Raw genomic sequence first — 16477 nt, forward strand, 5'->3', positions numbered from 1 at the left:
CACTTGTCACATCCTCACCCTGTTTTCATTCCATTAACCAGTTCATTTCCCTGAGCGCTCGCTGTGACAGATGAGTTCACCAGGGCAATCTCTCAGGAGCAGCTCATTAACCTTTGACATGAACTCCAGTCAGCTGAAGATCAAACCGTCCTGTCCGACCCCGCTGTCCTGTTTAAGAGAAAAAGAAATGTTTTATTGGACTTATATTCTGAAACTTGTGTTTAATATGTGTGCATATACAATATAAAATATATTATTAGAGTGTATCCAAGGTACAATATCCTATTTCATCACAGAGCAAACACTGCCGCTCTGCCGCCTTTGTGTGTGATCCTTTCTGGCCTCACGCATGCTTTGTGCAACAGATGACAGTTTATGATTAAACCCATGCTGACAAGTGGCTCAACAGCCTATCAGCAGGGAGGATTTCTGCTCAGGCTGCTGCAGGGGCAGCCAGGCAGGACCCACGGCAGATGGATTCATTCCAGTTCCTCTCACTGGCTGCCACAGCGGATTTTGCCTCTGTCTGTGCAACAGGGAGTTGGAGCTGAACCTTGAAAACACTCTGCAAACATGGTGAGTATGCAACCATGTAATGTGTGCCAGGTCTGGCAACACGGAGCCGCTTACTACCTCAGACACCTGTTGACATTTCCTCTTAGTCTTCTGCAGACTGACATAAGGTGTTGAGATAGATAAATGCAAACAGTCACGTGTTTCTATTTTATTCTACAGCTATAAAAAGCACATTTAGCTTGTGTCTCTACTGTATGTTTGCGTCAAGCCACTGTGTTTGATGACTAGACCAGAGGTTTAAGCCAGTGGTTTAGGCACTGTTTGTGTGCAGCGCACTGACGCCACAGATAGAGCAGATAAGAGCGTTGCTATGATACCTGTTAATGTCATTGCTCCGTTTCAGGCTGAGGCAGAGACGTCTGTTTGCTGTGTTGGATAATAAGCGCGACTACTAATCTGGAGGCCAAAGCCTTTAAATGTCGCCTCTAGACTGTCCAATAATATCCCATCTGTTTGGGGGATCTTATAAAATGTTGACAGAGTGGTTTAGATTCAGGCCATGGAGGCTGAATGAAACGAGACTAACTACATGTAAATCCATGTGACCCTGCATCATGTGTCAAGATTAGGATGTGAGTGACCAAAAGCTAGCACCACCCCCTTCTCCCACCACCACCACCACCACCACCAACACCACATACCTTTGAACCAGCTAGTTTTTTTAAAATCAGGAATGCGGCCTCTCATTGTTTCCAGATGGGCTCCTTTGCAACCAATCACAGTTTGTGTTTGTGAAGCTGCCCCTCTCAAATCTGCTCTGCTGTTACCTCTGCTCTATCCTCACAGGCCGGTAAGATCCAGGGTCTGACCGAAGAGGAGAGGGCCCACCTACTCCCCCTGCTACGCAACGCTCAGTGGGTGGAGGTCGTGGGACGGGACGCCATATACAAAGAGTTTATATTCAAAGACTTCAATCAGGTCCTTACACTGTGTACATCATGGCTGTATATCATACATTTGAACTTACTCGACATTGTGTATATTCACGACTCTATGATATTTTTTTTCAGGCTTTTGGTTTCATGTCCAGAGTGGCTTTACAAGCAGAAAAGATGGACCATCATCCTGAGTGGTTCAATGTCTATAATAAGGTATACAAATATACCAATAATGACTTACAAGCAGTAGTAGGGTTTCATTTTTCGTAAGCTGGGAATACACCACAACTGAACTTGATACCAAATGGTTACTGTACTTTAGATGGTCACGATTGTGAAGCTTCAAATTGATTATTCTTCTGACTAATGCACATTTATCTTGAAACCATGAAGCATGACGTTCTTGCACTAGAAGAGATCTCTCTGCTTTAGGAAAGACCACCTCATACAGGTGTTAATGCATTCAGCTTATTAAATTGTGCAAATCAGCCTTCTTGGAAAGTACCGGTTTTCCCGTCAACACTGTCTTGGTGTGGTTTTCAGCCGCATTAGGTATCTGTTTACAGCCAAAAAGCACCAAAAGGACAGCAGACGTTTACAGTTAGTGATTAGCTAGCTTTGGAGCATTTAACATTAACAGCTGCTGATCTTTATCTCAGGAGTTGGTAGAGGAAGAAGAACATTGAATATTTGTAAAGTTACCAGAAATGTGACTCTATAAAAGTGTGTTACCAAAGCAATATTCCTTTAAAATCATTTATATATTTTTCCTTTTTTACCAATATATTAATATATATATACACTAAGCATTTAGGATGGCACCCAGGCACATCATTTTGAGTGTTTTGCCATGCTTGCACCTCTTTTAGAGGAGGTAGAGCTCATTTTCAAACTATTCACTTTTAGTTTCGGTGTGTGTCAGTGAAAAAGCCACCCTAGGTGATCTTTTGGCTGAATCAAACACACTCAGATTTACGCAATAAATAAATCTCCTTATCTAATCATTTACCTATCTCTGCCCCCCTCCCAGGTCCAAATTACTCTCAGCACACATGACTGCGGAGGGCTGTCCCAGCGTGACATCACTCTGGCCACGTTCATTGACCAAGCGTCTCTAATGTGACCGACGAGCTATCAGTCACGTCAGGGGTGAAATCTGTAAACGTACTGGAGAAACCTACGATGTCATGTGACCTGCAAAATCCAAACAATATGAAACAACTATTTACAGTTCACTGTGAATAATGCAGCAGTAGTTGTTTGACTACAAAGGGTCCAATGTGGTGTGAGAAATATGCTGTAAACGATGACTAAATGAGACTGTCATCTAAAGGAAATGGGGGGAGAAAAACAAATTAGGAGATGAATACTTTAAATGATCTGCCATTCCAGATGTTGTTTCAGAAAACATTCACTGTGATAAACGGGTTCTTCTGTTCCAACTAGTGTCTTACGTGCCAAAAGGTTTTGTACTAAGTTTGTTAAATGTTGTTTTCTGTGTCAGACTGTCCTTGAACAGGAGATTCTCCTCTCTTCAGGCTGAATGCATTTTGTTGAACAGTGTAGAGCCATCTGATGTTTCTTAATTTACATCAGGTAAATAAGGACGCACTCTCACATGATCCAAGATTTAAGAAAATTCATGACCACGTGTGATGAAAAGCCAGAGTTAACAACAACTCTCATTTGTTTGCAATTTGAACACATCATATTATAATATTTAAAGGGCAATTGAACCTTACAATTTCAAATCACGATGTTAAATCTGATGATGCTGAAAGAAAAAAGCATTTATTATTGCTGCATGACGTCACCAAACTACAAGAACACAATCCAGAATAATTCATACTTATAACTTTTGAGAATCTGTTATCAATTATTTTCTAAATCATCATAAATCTTAGGTTGTTTCCCTAAATAACCCAAACAGGATGAGCGATCGCTGGAGTCTCACTGTATTTTAGGATGGAAGGGATTGATGGATGGACACAGATGATGGTACGAGCTTTAATTTGTTTGTTAGTCGGGGCGTTTCATCAGTCTTTTCACCAGGCACTGACTAAAATATGAGTAATCCTTGCACATGTACAGTAAGAACCTAAATACATTCATGTCTAATCTCTTTATAACTCCTCAGTATGTAAAAACACAAACGCTCACACACACACAAAAAAAGAAAAGACTCACAAATTAAGTGATTATTGAACACCCAGTGGTCACACAAGAGCTTAAATTACACTAAGGAGTCATTCAGTATTATGCTTCTAACGACTTGTCTCCTAAACATTGATAGTAGAGCGGTAGAGCGTTTCACTTCATACAAGGAAGAGTTACATATTGCACAAACATGGAAATTATTTCAAGGAATTTCGACGATATAAGGAAAAGCACACAAAATAAAAGAGTCCTTTTGGTGTTAACAGTATGCATCGTTATCCACCCGTTAGTAAAGATAAACGTATCCCGCTGAATGGACATTTAACAAACCACAGTACGCCCACATTCACACAGGGCAGAGAGTGGGTTTCTCCCAAAGATCAAACACCTCCATCACAGTGGACCTCTTTCCTTTCAGTGTCTGCGTATTTAAGAACACTTTATCAGTCTGCCTAATGCCCTAACGCTGAAAGTTTATTACCTTAGAAATGGAAAACAGTGGCCCTGTTAGAACGTGTTGTCACCGGATGAATAAATGACATTTGCATTGAGTAGAAACTGAGGTAGATTGAATTAGAAGACAACTGATTACGAACGAGCTGACACATAAACGGCTATGCAGAGTAAAGAGGAAAAATATTAATGGTATTACAGAAGACCACAACTGGAAAGAGCTTTCATTCAAGTCTGTTAAGATGCTTTAATTTACGACTACTGCTTGTAAAAACTCTCCAGATTCTAAAAAACAAAATAAGGTGAGAAGCTTTGGATTACACTAGCAGCTCCCAAAACATGAATGCCCTTGTCCTCCTTTATTTAACCGTAAAGATTATTGAGAATAAAAGCTCCCCTTATACAAATCATCATTCTCCCACTGTCTATGAGTCCAACTTTTGTAGATGGACCACAAATGCAGACTTAAAACTAACGTCAAGTGCTAAGGACAGACAACGTTTTCCCAAAAAAAAAAAAAATGTCAGAAATGTAGTTTCAAGTGGTTTTGCATATTCACCTGATACATTCTCGTCAGGGCGTTTTGCAGTGCTTTTACATGAAAGATGATGTTTTCAAGAGAAGTGCTACACGATGATGATGATGTTGTGTATAGGCAGTCCATAGCAGTACATGAGGTTTTAGGCTAGAGGGCAGCACAGCGGTTCTGACAAGCTCTGAGTGGTTTGTGTTTTTGCTGAGTGGTGAAGAGCTGAAATGTTCTGGCGTTAATAAAAAAATAACTGAACGGTTTTGCTAAGCAATCAGTAGAAATCTCAATCAACGTATGTCTTAAGCAAAAGCTGAAATTGAAATGAACTTTTAAAACAAAATACCTCACACAAACACTTCCACTACACAATTAGAATCAAATTAAAAGACTAAAACTCGTTTGGACCCAGTCGTTTCTTCTGTGCTCTTAAGACACAGCGTCATAAGCGATTTCCCTCTGGGCTAATTAAACTGACGATGGCTTGTGCTTCAAAGTTCTTTGCAGATGCTTTCCGTACGATGTAGGTATGCAAGATAAGGCAACCGTTTGAGTGAGTTAACTCTCAGGGCTCTTGGAGGAGGCGAGCGTGTTTCCCTGCGTGCAGTGGGCTCGGGCTAGGAGAACCCTGTGCAGTTTCAGTGGGCTTTGCCGTTGCCGTTCATGTGGCTGATGGCTGACTTGGGGACCTCAGTGTTGTAGAGACAGTCCAGGAAACCACGGGAGATCTCCGTCACCATGGACCTGTCTGGGATGGACTGGGCCATGCCGTAGATCGCTCCCTGAAACGGCAGCAAGACGTGAGTTCACAGGAGGACGGCGTTCACAGATACATTTCCTACAATGCATTCTCAACATCCCGGGAAATCTGGTTTTCTCTGAGCTGTATGCATACACATGCAGAGAGCAGCGGCAAAACACTCTTTGGGATTTGTATGTAAGCTGGAAGTGCTGAGCGTCTTCAAACTCTGTTAGAAAACATATAGATTTTGAGGCGTTCATAGTGTTTTTTTGTGCTGCTCCACTTCTTGACAGAGCAATGCTGAACCCATAAAGGCCCCATGCATAAAAATAGCAGCGTAGGAAGACACGCATGAGTCGACTGGCACACGTGCGCCGGCTAGCAGTTAAAACAAAACGTAAAAGTAATTTCCTTAAGCAATTTTATCCTTGTACATCTTAGAAACAAGTATTGTACTTTTTACTTTGCCACCTTTGGTCACCAGTTTTTTTTTTTATGCCCTTCGTTTTTTTGAGCTGCTGCAACGAGACGCTACAAACTTTTTCAAATCTTAAATAACATGATGCAAGTTTTTCGCTTTCACTTGTAGTGGAATATTTCTCACCAAGTGGCAGCAGATCATCTCTGACAGCTTTGATAGACCAGCTATGTGACAGAGCTAGATCTTGAGTATACTGGCCTGCAGCCAATGTACATAATATGCAGGTGACGTCACATGACCCCCCCCCACACCACCACCACCATCACCGTCTTCACCAAAACTAAGACATAAATCTCAAAGTGACTTCAATTTTGACTTCTTTTCTGTGAAGTCACTTTGTTTAATATTGTTTTTATTGTTTTTCATTCCTGTTTCGCAAATTATGCCGCTAGCCTCATTTGATTCCCTCAAGCGTTCCCCTGAGTGCGACCGCTGCCAAACCTGCCTGGAACAACTGGCTTACTCCAGGTGGGTGGGGTTTCCGCTACATTTATAACCAACAGACAAAACAGCCGCTTATGTCAACTTCAATTGGAATTTAAAAGAAAACAAAGTGCCACGTGTACCAAGAGCATGGCATCGAGTAGACACTGCCAGACATATTTCACTCGTGGTTTCACTCATGCCGTACAAAGAGGCACTAAGGAGATCTGTGACACCACAGAGTCAATTAAATCTATTTTTACAAGTTTAACCTGTAAACTTCTTGAAGAACCTGAAACCACGTCTATAAAACTCATACAGGTTTTGTTTGTTGCGTCGGGGGTGACAGTTGCCGGATTCCTGAGGCGTGTACGTAACTAGAGCAAACTCACCATTCCCGTGGTCTTCTCTTTGGGGTTCTTCATGATGATGGCGACCTGGTCTTTGATATCACGAATGAATTTATCAGCAACCCCTGGGCGGGTGTGCAAAACTGTGCAACAAATGTGGATGCTGTGAAAGAGGAGATGATGCAGTGGTTGAGTATCGTTCCAAAGATTAGGGAATGAAAATGATCGGGCTGAGCACGCAGCCAAACCCAATCTTTCTCATTAATATACGGCTGCAATAAACCAAAACCAAAAGAAAGTGACTAAATATGTCTGGAAGTACTTTACTGAACCGAGAAGAGGTCTAAGCAAAATTGTGATTTAGTACTCGGGGTGACATTAAATGTTATTTTGGATACAGCTTTACTGTAGTAAAATAAAAAAGCAAACCTTTGAGAAATAGTTTAGGGGCAGCTATTTTGTTTTCTAAATGCATTGCAGAGCTATTTAACTGTCAAGCACACAGGCCTGCATTAGATTGATTTTAAAGTTGACTGAATTTAATACAGTTGCACAGGACAGATGTGATCTAGGAGATGCAAGTGAGGTAGGAAAAGATTTTATGAATCAACAAACATTCAAAAAATATATATACATATATTTTTTTAACAGTATTGGAACTTGGATCATCATACACCAATCAGGCAAAACATTATGACCACCTTCCTAATACTGTGTAGTTCTGACTCATCAGAGGATGGACATGGGCCTTCTGAGGGTAACAGGATGTTGTTAGTGGGGGGCCTTTGGGTCCTATGGGTTGAGGGCAGGGACCTCTGTGGATCATCCCACAGATACTTGATCAGTTTGGGATCTAGTGAATTTGGAGGCCAGGTCAACACCTTGTGCTGTTCTTCATGTTTTTTTTAGTTGTTCCTAAAGTGTTTTTGTGTGTGTGTGTCTGTGTCAGGCTGCATCCTGCTGGGGATGGCTGCTGCCATCAAGGAGTGTCATTGCTATGGGGTGGGGGTGCCTGGTCTGGTCTAGGTGGGGGCTACATGTCTAAGTAATATCCACATGAATGAATGCCAGGTCCAGAAGTTTCCCAGCAGAACACTGAATTGTCACAAGATGGTCGATGTGATTTACTTCTCCTGCCAGTGGTTTTAATGTTGTGGCTGATCAGTGAATACACAATGGTAAATGTTTGGGATTTAATTGGGACGTCCCAGTCAAATATACCTATAAATTGATCTTTGTTCTCCACCTACCTAGATGGGTACTGCAGTGTGTTCAGATTCCAGCCCTTTGACGTCAGTGCATTAGAAAGACGGAAAATATCAAAAACATCAGAGCCGATCGCCACCACCGACACCTCTGGATCCCCGAACACAAACACTCCTTTTATCTTGCGGATTCTGTGAAAAAGACACATATTTAGAGGTGATAAGAGAGGTCTCGTGACTTTCACGTGACTTCAGTGTCAACAATCTGCGTGTCTCACTCTGTTTTGATCTTCCGTGCAGTGGTGACAATTTTCTTGGTGGCGTCTATGTATCCGTTCTCTCCCATATGCATCATGGTCGCCCAGCAGGCGGCGATGATCCCTCCTGGCCTGGAGCCCGCTACAGAGGGAGAGGCGTAGATTCCCCCCTGCCAGTCTGGAGCTACAAAGTACTGGTAGTGACGGTACTTTTTATCACTGTAGAGGATCACTGAGGAACCTTTGGGTGCGTAGCCGTACTGGAGAGAAATAGGACAGACGCACGAAGCTTACAGTCAAATTAAATGTAGTATGGTCTGGTGAGAGCTGAGATTAAAAACTGATCTTTAAATTCCACTGCAAACATTTCACATTCACAGTGTAAAGTCTTCTGCCAGGATTTGTTATTACATATAAATACTTGTGTATGTTGTAAAATGTGAGTAAGCTTATAAAAGGGATTGATGTGAAAGGAGTGAAGAGCCACTCCTTACCTTGTGGGTGTCTGCTGAGATGCTGGTTACACCTTTTACCCTGAAGTCAAACGGGGCCAGTTGATAACCGGCCTTGGCCATGAAGACAATGAGAAAACCCCCCAGACAGGCGTCCACATGCATTGGGATGTTGTAGCGTACGGCCAGCTGCAACACAATGAGCAAAAGTGTCAGAAGTTTGATTTCCTTGGGGATTGTGTTTTTTTGTTGGAACCTGTTGAAAGAAAAAAAAAGTTTCACCTTGGCCACTTCCTCAATAGGATCCATGATTCCATGAGGAAACTGAGGGGCGGAGCAGACAAGCATGGCTGTGTTCTTGCTGATGGCGCTCCTCATAGCCTTGACGAGAGAACAAACAACTTTTTTTTAATTAACCACCGTCTGAAAATAGCACACGCTTTCTGAACACGCAGCATTCTCACCTTCACGTCTACTTTCATAGTCTTCTTGTCAAGGGGAATGTGAATGAGCTTCATCCCAAAGTAATGTGCTGCTTTGTCAAAAGCTGCGTGGACGCTCACAGGTGCAAGGCTGCAGAACAAAGTGAACAAAGGCGATTTTACAACTTTCTCTGGCAACTTAATTCAAGAACAAGCCCTGACGTGGGTCTTATAAAGCTCATCTTACATTTCGGGGTATTTGACACCTCGTTCATACGCCATGTCTCTGTAAGCCTTGCAGGCCATCAGTATGCTCTCGGTTCCGCCTGAAGTCACCTGGAGAAAACGCAAGGAAAGACGAGTTAGCCCAAGTTCTTATTTGGGCTACATTTTCTAAGCACGTACGGCGTGGTGACCTACTGTGCCGCAGGAATTAGGTCCACCATGAAAAAGTGTGCAAGCCATTCTAACAACTTCTGCTTCCATCTTCCTTACGCCAGGAAAGACGTCCGGGTGAAGAGGGTTGCTCCATGCAAAATCTCCGTACACCTAAAGACACGCGACAGAAGTCTCAAATAATTGCGTAAAAACCAAATATTCACTTTGAAGATACACAAAGCCCACTTTGTTAACAGGAAAAGACACAAGAAATAACTCGTCCTTGACTGTTTGTGTTTGGAATACCAGCGTCCGGAAATGTGTACAAAGATGCATACCTTCACCAGGAGTTTGGTCAGGGATTCGTCACCCCAGTACACTGCGCCTGAAACGCAGCCGTTCTCCCACTTCACCTCGTCTGTAATGAAACATTGTGTCTTCAGAAATCGCTGGCCTTCTCAAAGATATTTTACTCAGAAAGAAGTAAAGTTTTTCTTTCTTAGTTTTCAGAAGATTAGGAAATACTCTTCAGCTAGTCGGCCAAACGGATAACAAACCAGAAAAGCTCAGGGATGAATGACGACTTACTCAGTGTCTCATACTCTCTGATTTTGTCCATCACTTGGTTCTGAGAGAGACCTTTAGAGGGAAGCTCTTTGATGTAGCTCATCCCCTCCTTCAGAGTGCACATACTAGCAGACATGTCATCCAAAGCCTTGTTCAGCTGACTCTGAATCTGAAATAAAGGATTAGGACACCGTTACAGGCATTAACTGTCGACGCAGCGAAAACTATACGGTACGGTGCGTCACAACCTAAAATAAGTGAAGTAACAGTGTGACTGAACTGAACCGACGTAACCACATGTTATCGCTAGTGCATGATGTTCCACTGTGCCAAAGGTCTGACCCCCCCCCCCCCCCCCCCCCCCCCTCTGGCCCCCCTTCCCTATCTTATGAAGTCATCCAAGAGTGACTCATGAGATCCTCAGACTACATAGTCAGAGCTGCTGGAAAAAGAGGGAACAGATTCACCACTGATACTTACTGCCATGCCAACAAAGGGTATATTTCTGATGAGTCGAAAGAACTGCTTCTTGATTCGTGATGTGAGACCTATCAGACAGTGAGACAAGGCAGCAGACGTGGTGAAACACTGGCACATGCTCAACCACAAACATTAAACAGCTGACTGTGACCTATAATCACACGTCAAGACGAGACACGGTACCATGCAAACTGGAGCCGTATGAGGCATTTAATTCTGACCGTGGACACACAGAGGAGCTAAGTCTCCGCCAAGATGACTTTCACTCGCTAAAGAGATAAAGTAAAAATGGGCGGTGCTGACCTTGCTGCGGAGGAATTTAACCACTGATTGATTGATAGCAGATCTAGAAAGTCTAGTCACTAGAGGGCTTTTTTTCTGACACACACACACACCAGAGAAACAAGTCCTGCGCTCTCAGATACTAACTGTAGAATACCAGAGATAGAGAGGCCACATTTTGAGGCATCATAAAGTAGATAAAACTCAAGAGAATGTGAGAGTATGGCAGCGCTGAACTCTGGTAAACTTCTCTGTCTAACTGGGCCAAATAGGAGTGCTGACTTCTGATTTAGACTATATGCAACCATCACGTGTCAAAGATTACTTTCTTGCTGGAAAAGGAAGCCCTTGAGCCAGACCGCCCCCAGCGTGGTGATGACCGAGGCGCCGATGATCTGCCACGGCTCCAGCTCGGCGCAGTGTGCGTTGACCTGCCGCCGGCCCTCCTCCAGGTACAGCAGCACCATCTCCTTGTACACCTCCAAGGCACTCTGCGCAAAGAGAGATAAGTTACAGTCAGCTGTTGAATGAGCAAACCATCCTATTTGCCTGGAAATATATTTTTCATCAACCACGTTTCCATTAATAGCGTAGAAAGCCCCAAGAACTAAAATCTGTTTTCCCCATTGCTAGTTTACGATGGGGAAGTGAACCTACACGCCATGTGGTCATGAAAGTTAGTAACGCTTTTGCACAATCATGTGGATTTAGTTTCAAAATAAGGAAATGATTCAACTTATTGAGTTAACTTTTAAGTGAGCTTAAAGCAGCACGCACGATTTCTGTATCTGCAAATTACAGCAACACTTGGGCCTATAAATAATGTACATCAAGACCTAAATCTAAGAGTGTGACTAGGCATGTAACACATTTTTCCCCAGTGCTAGCACATGCCGTCACAACTTGGCTCACAACTATTAACATATATTATTCCTTATTAGCAGTCAGGTGTATCTATATAAAGTCCAGTTATGATAAATTAGGAACTTACATCGGAAGGCATCTTCAAACCCACAGACTACTGATTCCCCGGCTTTAAGACGCTGCCAGCTCCTCGTTCACCCAGGTGAGAATGACAGAGCGCTCTCGACCGACTGGATGACTATCACCAGACTCCTCCCTCTACCCCAACAATCAGTCAAAATCAGACAAGACTAATAAACACAGCAATAAAGGATGTTGTGCATCCACTTATAAAACCTAATCCCCAATGACTGCTGAAATACTTGTCTGAGTATCTTTTGAATGTGAACGCAGCTAATTAACACACAGCCCGAGAAGGTGAATCTGACAGACAGAAAAATCAAAGACGAGACACCTGTGAATGACTTTGCATCAGTGCAGCTGAATTATCTGTGTATTATCTCTCCCCAATGCTGTTTTTTATGGCCCAATAGCAGGCCGTTTGATAGGGAAGACTGTCTACCTCAGCCAAAATCAGATGGAGAAAGCTTAAGGTTCAAAAGACAATGTCTAAAGTAACAGTCTGTGCTGCCTGAAACAAACATTACAAAAGAGCACAATGTCTCTTTAATGTAATTGTTTAAAAAAAAAGGATGTGGGATGTTATTACATGGAAGTCATTCAAAGCCCTAATGGTGGAAAATAAATTCAACTCTTTTTTTTTTTCCAGGAAATGTTTAGTGGAGAGTTAACAGTGAGCCACAGGAGTTCTCCCTCATTCCCCAGACAGCAGCTGTCATACCTGCCCGATCGAACAACATGTTCTCATACAGGTTTGGCGAGATGAGCCGCAAAAGAGCTCACCGGGAAACAATGGATGAGCCAAGGACATAAGCACAACGGGAGCCTCGGCTTAATTTCACTTGGCAGGTAACGTACACACACACACGGTAGAAAGTAGTGCAAAGCCCATCCGCGAGCCGCAGACCTCCCACTGTTAGCCAACACATTTTCTGTCCACCTCCATTCATTGCTATCTTCGCCTCAGGAAAACTTATACCAAGTTCACACAAAAGGCCCCGGCACCGGCATTGTCCCGACTCGATTGTCGAGCCGTGGACGCCCAATTCCTTTGCTCCCCCTCAACACAACATTTGACTATTCTGTAATGAGACCTTTTGTTGTGTCTGAGGGGGAGGTCATGTTCTCATGGAAATGTACTGCGCGTGAGTGAGTGAGTGAGTGAGGTGGCTGCTCCTGGATACATCAAGGGAGAAACAGGCGAACAAAAAAAAAACGGCTTTTATCCAAAGGGTGATGCAGAGATGATTCAAGGAGGGAAATAATTACAGCTGTGGCGTGTGTGGGAAGTTTCATTTAACCGTCTACAAAGCCTGAGGGATAGCATGACACTGGCTCACATTTAGAATCATAATTTAGCTTTTACAGCTGCTTCTTCTTCTTCTTCTTTTCCTCTCTTCTTCAGGTTGATGTGGAGGACACCACGCAGAGACAAGACACTTGGGACTTAATACTGCACTGACAGCAGATCTGTGTCAGACCAGCTGCCCTCTGGAGTCTTTTGTCTGCCTGCAGCTGATGTCATCAACAAAAGTTTATTAAGCACCATTAAGGGAAATCCCACAAATCCCCCACAGCTCTCTGGGTTGCTAGACTATGGAGTAAAGCTTTGTTTTAACTTCCTGCAGGTTTATGTTGAACAGGATCTCTAATTTTAAACAGCGGCTGCAACACAAAAAACCCTAAAAAAAAAAACCTTTAGAGGAGGAAACACATGGCCAGATTTTTTTTATTTAATTTAAGCTGTGTATAGACATTGCTCAATCTTTTGTTTCCATGTGTAGGTGTCTGGAAACATTATGTGTAAGAGTCCCATGTCAGGGGCCAAAGTGTGCGATGCATGTTATCTACAGAAACAGCCGTAAATCTGTAACATAAGCTCTGATAACAGCAGGGTCACTCTCAGACACACTGGTTGTGGACTTGGAGCATCCACAGGAGCAAAACAAGTCGGGTCACCAGCTCACCCTCTCTACTAATAAACAACTATTCGCCCCTCCGAGTGTCTTGTAGCAGCTCTGCCGCCGTCCCACACTGTGTGTAATCTGAGATAAAACAGATTAAAGTGAAGAGACACCTACCCAGTAATCCATGTTGTCGAGGAAAACGAACACAGATTATTTTTGTTTTGTCGGCTCCTCGGGGGGAAGTCACTTCCAGCAGCCTTGCTTTGAGTCTCCGGCTCTCATCTACATGCTACTACCAGAACACAGCATAGCAAGCTAACACTGATTCAGGAAGTAGCCAACACAGCCTGTGGAGCTGCGCGCGTCCTGCGCATGTGCAGATTTGACCGTTAGCTGCATAGGTTTAATCTAATGAAAGCCTCCAATCCGCATGATATATAAATCTGCTATTTAAAGCGACAGCAGCGTCGCAAGTGTTTTAGCTTCACAACTAAACGGTTTAGCTAAGCGTTGATGCTGCGTTCAATGACTCATCGAAAAACAACATCCGGGCTAAGACCAAGAAAAGTTTCACAAGGTATTAAAACTGACTTGTCAATCTTAATTATGATTTTTCATTTTATTTAATAAGATTAAATATTTTTCATAGTATTTAAATAATTAAAACTGAAAAAAATCTCAATCTGAAAATGTTATCTGAAAAAACAAACAAACAAAAAAAAAACAATCAAAACTAGCAAATACATGCTTCTTATTGGAGAACGATATATAGGGCACTGTTATATAAAAATAGATTTTTTTACATATATTTTTTACTTAAATGACTGAAAGACTTTACATTATCGTCTAGCTAAAGAGCACAAATGTGTTTGAAAGCGTGACTGTCAGTATACATCTTAAAGGAGTTATGGTTTTTGAAAATGATGATATTTGTGTGACACATTCGTGTTTACGGCTGTTTTGAGTCGTTCACCTTTATTCTACTTAGAGTTTCCACATCGTCTATGTTCTTGAAGGCATCATTCGGTGAAGGAGTTTTGCAATAAGATGAAATGGTAATTTTTGGTTGGAGTGAAAACAGCGCCCCCTGGTGGCCACGTACTGCAACTGCACATCCAACAACAACAAGGCGATGGAGATAGACTTATAGACTTAGATAAACTTTATTCATCCACAAGGGAAATTACTTGGTCACATTAGCTTAGTTGTACATAAAAAACACTCTTACGAACCACAGATAAAAGAAAGATTAAATAAAATAAAAATAGTATAAGCAAAAATGTACAAATTAGCATATTAGCATATGGACAAATGTACAAGAAATAGAGACGGAAGAATATATATTATATATACAGGGTAAGGTGTAAGCTGCAGTAGTGTCCATTAACATGAATAACATGGAGTTATCTGTTACAGAAAGGTGAGTTGTTGTACAGCTGGACAGAGAATGGTATGAATGACATACTGCAGCGTTCAGTGTGGAAGCGGAGCTGGATCAGTCTGTTTGAGACTGTCCCTCGATTGTCTGGTGTGTGACGGATTGTCCATGATGGAGGGCAGTTTGTCCCTCACTGAGACAACCGTCTCCAACTCACTGCCAATCACATGACCAGCCTTTCGGATCAGTTTGTCGATCCTACTTATGTCCTTTTTGCTGGTGCTGCTCCCCCAACAAACCACAGCAAAGTACAGGGCGCTTGCAACAACAGACTGGTAGAAAGTCTCCAACAACTTGCTGCATACGTTAAAAGACCTGAGCTTCCTCAGGAAGTAGAGTCTACTCAGTCCCTTCTTGTACACAGCATCACTGTCGTCCCTCCAGTCCAGTCTGCTGTTCATGTGGACTCCCAGGTACTTATATTGGTCCGCTACTTCCACCTCCAGGCCCTGGAAGGTGATGGGCTCTGCTGGTGTCCTCTTCCTCCTGAAGTCAATGGCCAGCTCCTTGGTCTTGTCCACATTCAGGAGTAGGTGGTTTGTCTGGGACCACTCAACAAAGTCTGCGATCAGTGTCCTGTACTCCACTCTCATGTCCATCTCTAATACACCCAACCACTGCAGAGTCATCAGAGAACTTCTGCAGGCGGCAGGACCCAGAGCTGTACTGGAAATCAGAGGTGTAAAGAGTGATACCGTAGATATTTATAGGCTATTATTTCTAGTTTAGTTAGTTTAGATTATATTTTATTGGAGGTAGTTAAAAACTTTAATGCTAATGATGTCATTTCACTACTAACGTGAAAATGTTGCCATCAAACCATCAAAGGAGCCACTGCAGCTGTGGTGTTGTTATACTATCTGTGCTGTTTGGTTGGGACATTTATGAAACAGTAAACAGGTGAGCTCATCTTGTTATGCACGAGGTAGCTGCAATTACATGTGGCATGCTCTCCATTATTATAACTTGTACGGGCAGGTTTGCATCGTTAACTAAAGCTTTCAGTGGCAAATATCTCCTTTAGTTGTGCGTTCATTTAGGTTTTTTCATTCATTCATTCATCTTCTATACCCGCTTATTCCTGTGAAGGGTCGTGGGGGTCTGCTGGAGCCTATCCCAGCTGTCATCGGGCGAGGGGCGGGGGTACACACTGGACAGGTCACCAGTCTAACGCAGGGCCAACACAGAGAGACAGACAACCATTCACACTCACACGCACACCTACGGCCAATTTAGATTCACCAATTAACCTAATGAGCATGTCTTTAGACGGGGGGAGGAAGCCGGGGGGAGGAAGCCGGAGTACCCGGAGAGAACCCACGCAGACACAGGGAGAACATGCAAACTCCACACAGGAAGGCCCAGTCGGCCCATGGATTCGAACCCGGGACCTTCTCGCTGTGAGGCATCAGTGCTAACCACCTCGCCACTGTGCCGCCCCCCATTTAGTTGTTTTTTTTTTTTTTTTTTAATTTCTTTTGGATGAATTTGCACATTAGAAAAAATTGACCAAACT

The 16477-nt window shown here is 42.9% G+C and overlaps 2 protein-coding genes across 3 annotated transcripts; one reads left to right on the plus strand and one right to left on the minus strand.

Moving 5' to 3' along the window:
* Window positions 1-259: 259 nt before the first annotated feature.
* pcbd1 (pterin-4 alpha-carbinolamine dehydratase/dimerization cofactor of hepatocyte nuclear factor 1 alpha) lies at window positions 260-3103 on the plus strand. The gene is made up of 4 exons (XM_084561402.1): window positions 260-576; window positions 1363-1494; window positions 1587-1667; window positions 2485-3103. The coding sequence occupies exons 1-4, from the start codon at window positions 574-576 to the stop codon at window positions 2575-2577; spliced, it is 309 nt and encodes a 102-aa protein (XP_084417528.1). The 5' UTR covers window positions 260-573; the 3' UTR covers window positions 2578-3103.
* A 120-nt stretch (window positions 3104-3223) lies between these two features.
* Window positions 3224-13961, minus strand: sgpl1 (sphingosine-1-phosphate lyase 1). Of its 2 annotated transcripts, none has more exons than XM_084561399.1 (14): window positions 13698-13961; window positions 10958-11123; window positions 10351-10418; window positions 9892-10039; window positions 9642-9721; window positions 9346-9474; window positions 9173-9261; window positions 8968-9076; window positions 8786-8884; window positions 8546-8692; window positions 8073-8311; window positions 7840-7986; window positions 6632-6752; window positions 3224-5375 (listed from the first exon to the last, which is right to left on the minus strand). In XM_084561399.1, the coding sequence occupies exons 1-14, from the start codon at window positions 13707-13709 to the stop codon at window positions 5232-5234; spliced, it is 1698 nt and encodes a 565-aa protein (XP_084417525.1). In that variant the 5' UTR covers window positions 13710-13961; the 3' UTR covers window positions 3224-5231. The 2 variants fall into 2 exon arrangements, with proteins under 2 accessions (XP_084417525.1, XP_084417526.1); XM_084561400.1 differs by lacking the exon at window positions 13698-13961 and adding an exon at window positions 11624-11891.
* Between the last annotated feature and the right edge of the window lie 2516 nt (window positions 13962-16477).

The sequence above is a fragment of the Chelon labrosus genome, assembly GCF_963514085.1.
Source record: "Chelon labrosus genome assembly, chromosome: 15".
In the NCBI taxonomy this organism is placed as follows: Eukaryota; Metazoa; Chordata; class Actinopteri; order Mugiliformes; family Mugilidae; genus Chelon; species Chelon labrosus.

What these genes read in the sequence shown, in the direction of transcription:
- pcbd1 (XM_084561402.1), top strand. An exon ending in TATTCAAAGACTTCAATCAG is followed by an intron (nt 1,495 to 1,586) that starts GTCCTTACACTG and finishes ATTTTTTTTCAG; the next exon opens with GCTTTTGGTTTCATGTCCAG. An exon ending in GGTTCAATGTCTATAATAAG is followed by an intron (nt 1,668 to 2,484) that starts GTATACAAATAT and finishes CCCCCCTCCCAG; the next exon opens with GTCCAAATTACTCTCAGCAC.
- sgpl1 (XM_084561399.1), bottom strand. An exon ending in CTATGAAAGTAGACGTGAAG is followed by an intron (nt 8,885 to 8,967) that starts GTGAGAATGCTG and finishes TCTCTCGTCAAG; the next exon opens with GCTATGAGGAGCGCCATCAG. An exon ending in CTATTGAGGAAGTGGCCAAG is followed by an intron (nt 8,693 to 8,785) that starts GTGAAACTTTTT and finishes ATTGTGTTGCAG; the next exon opens with CTGGCCGTACGCTACAACAT.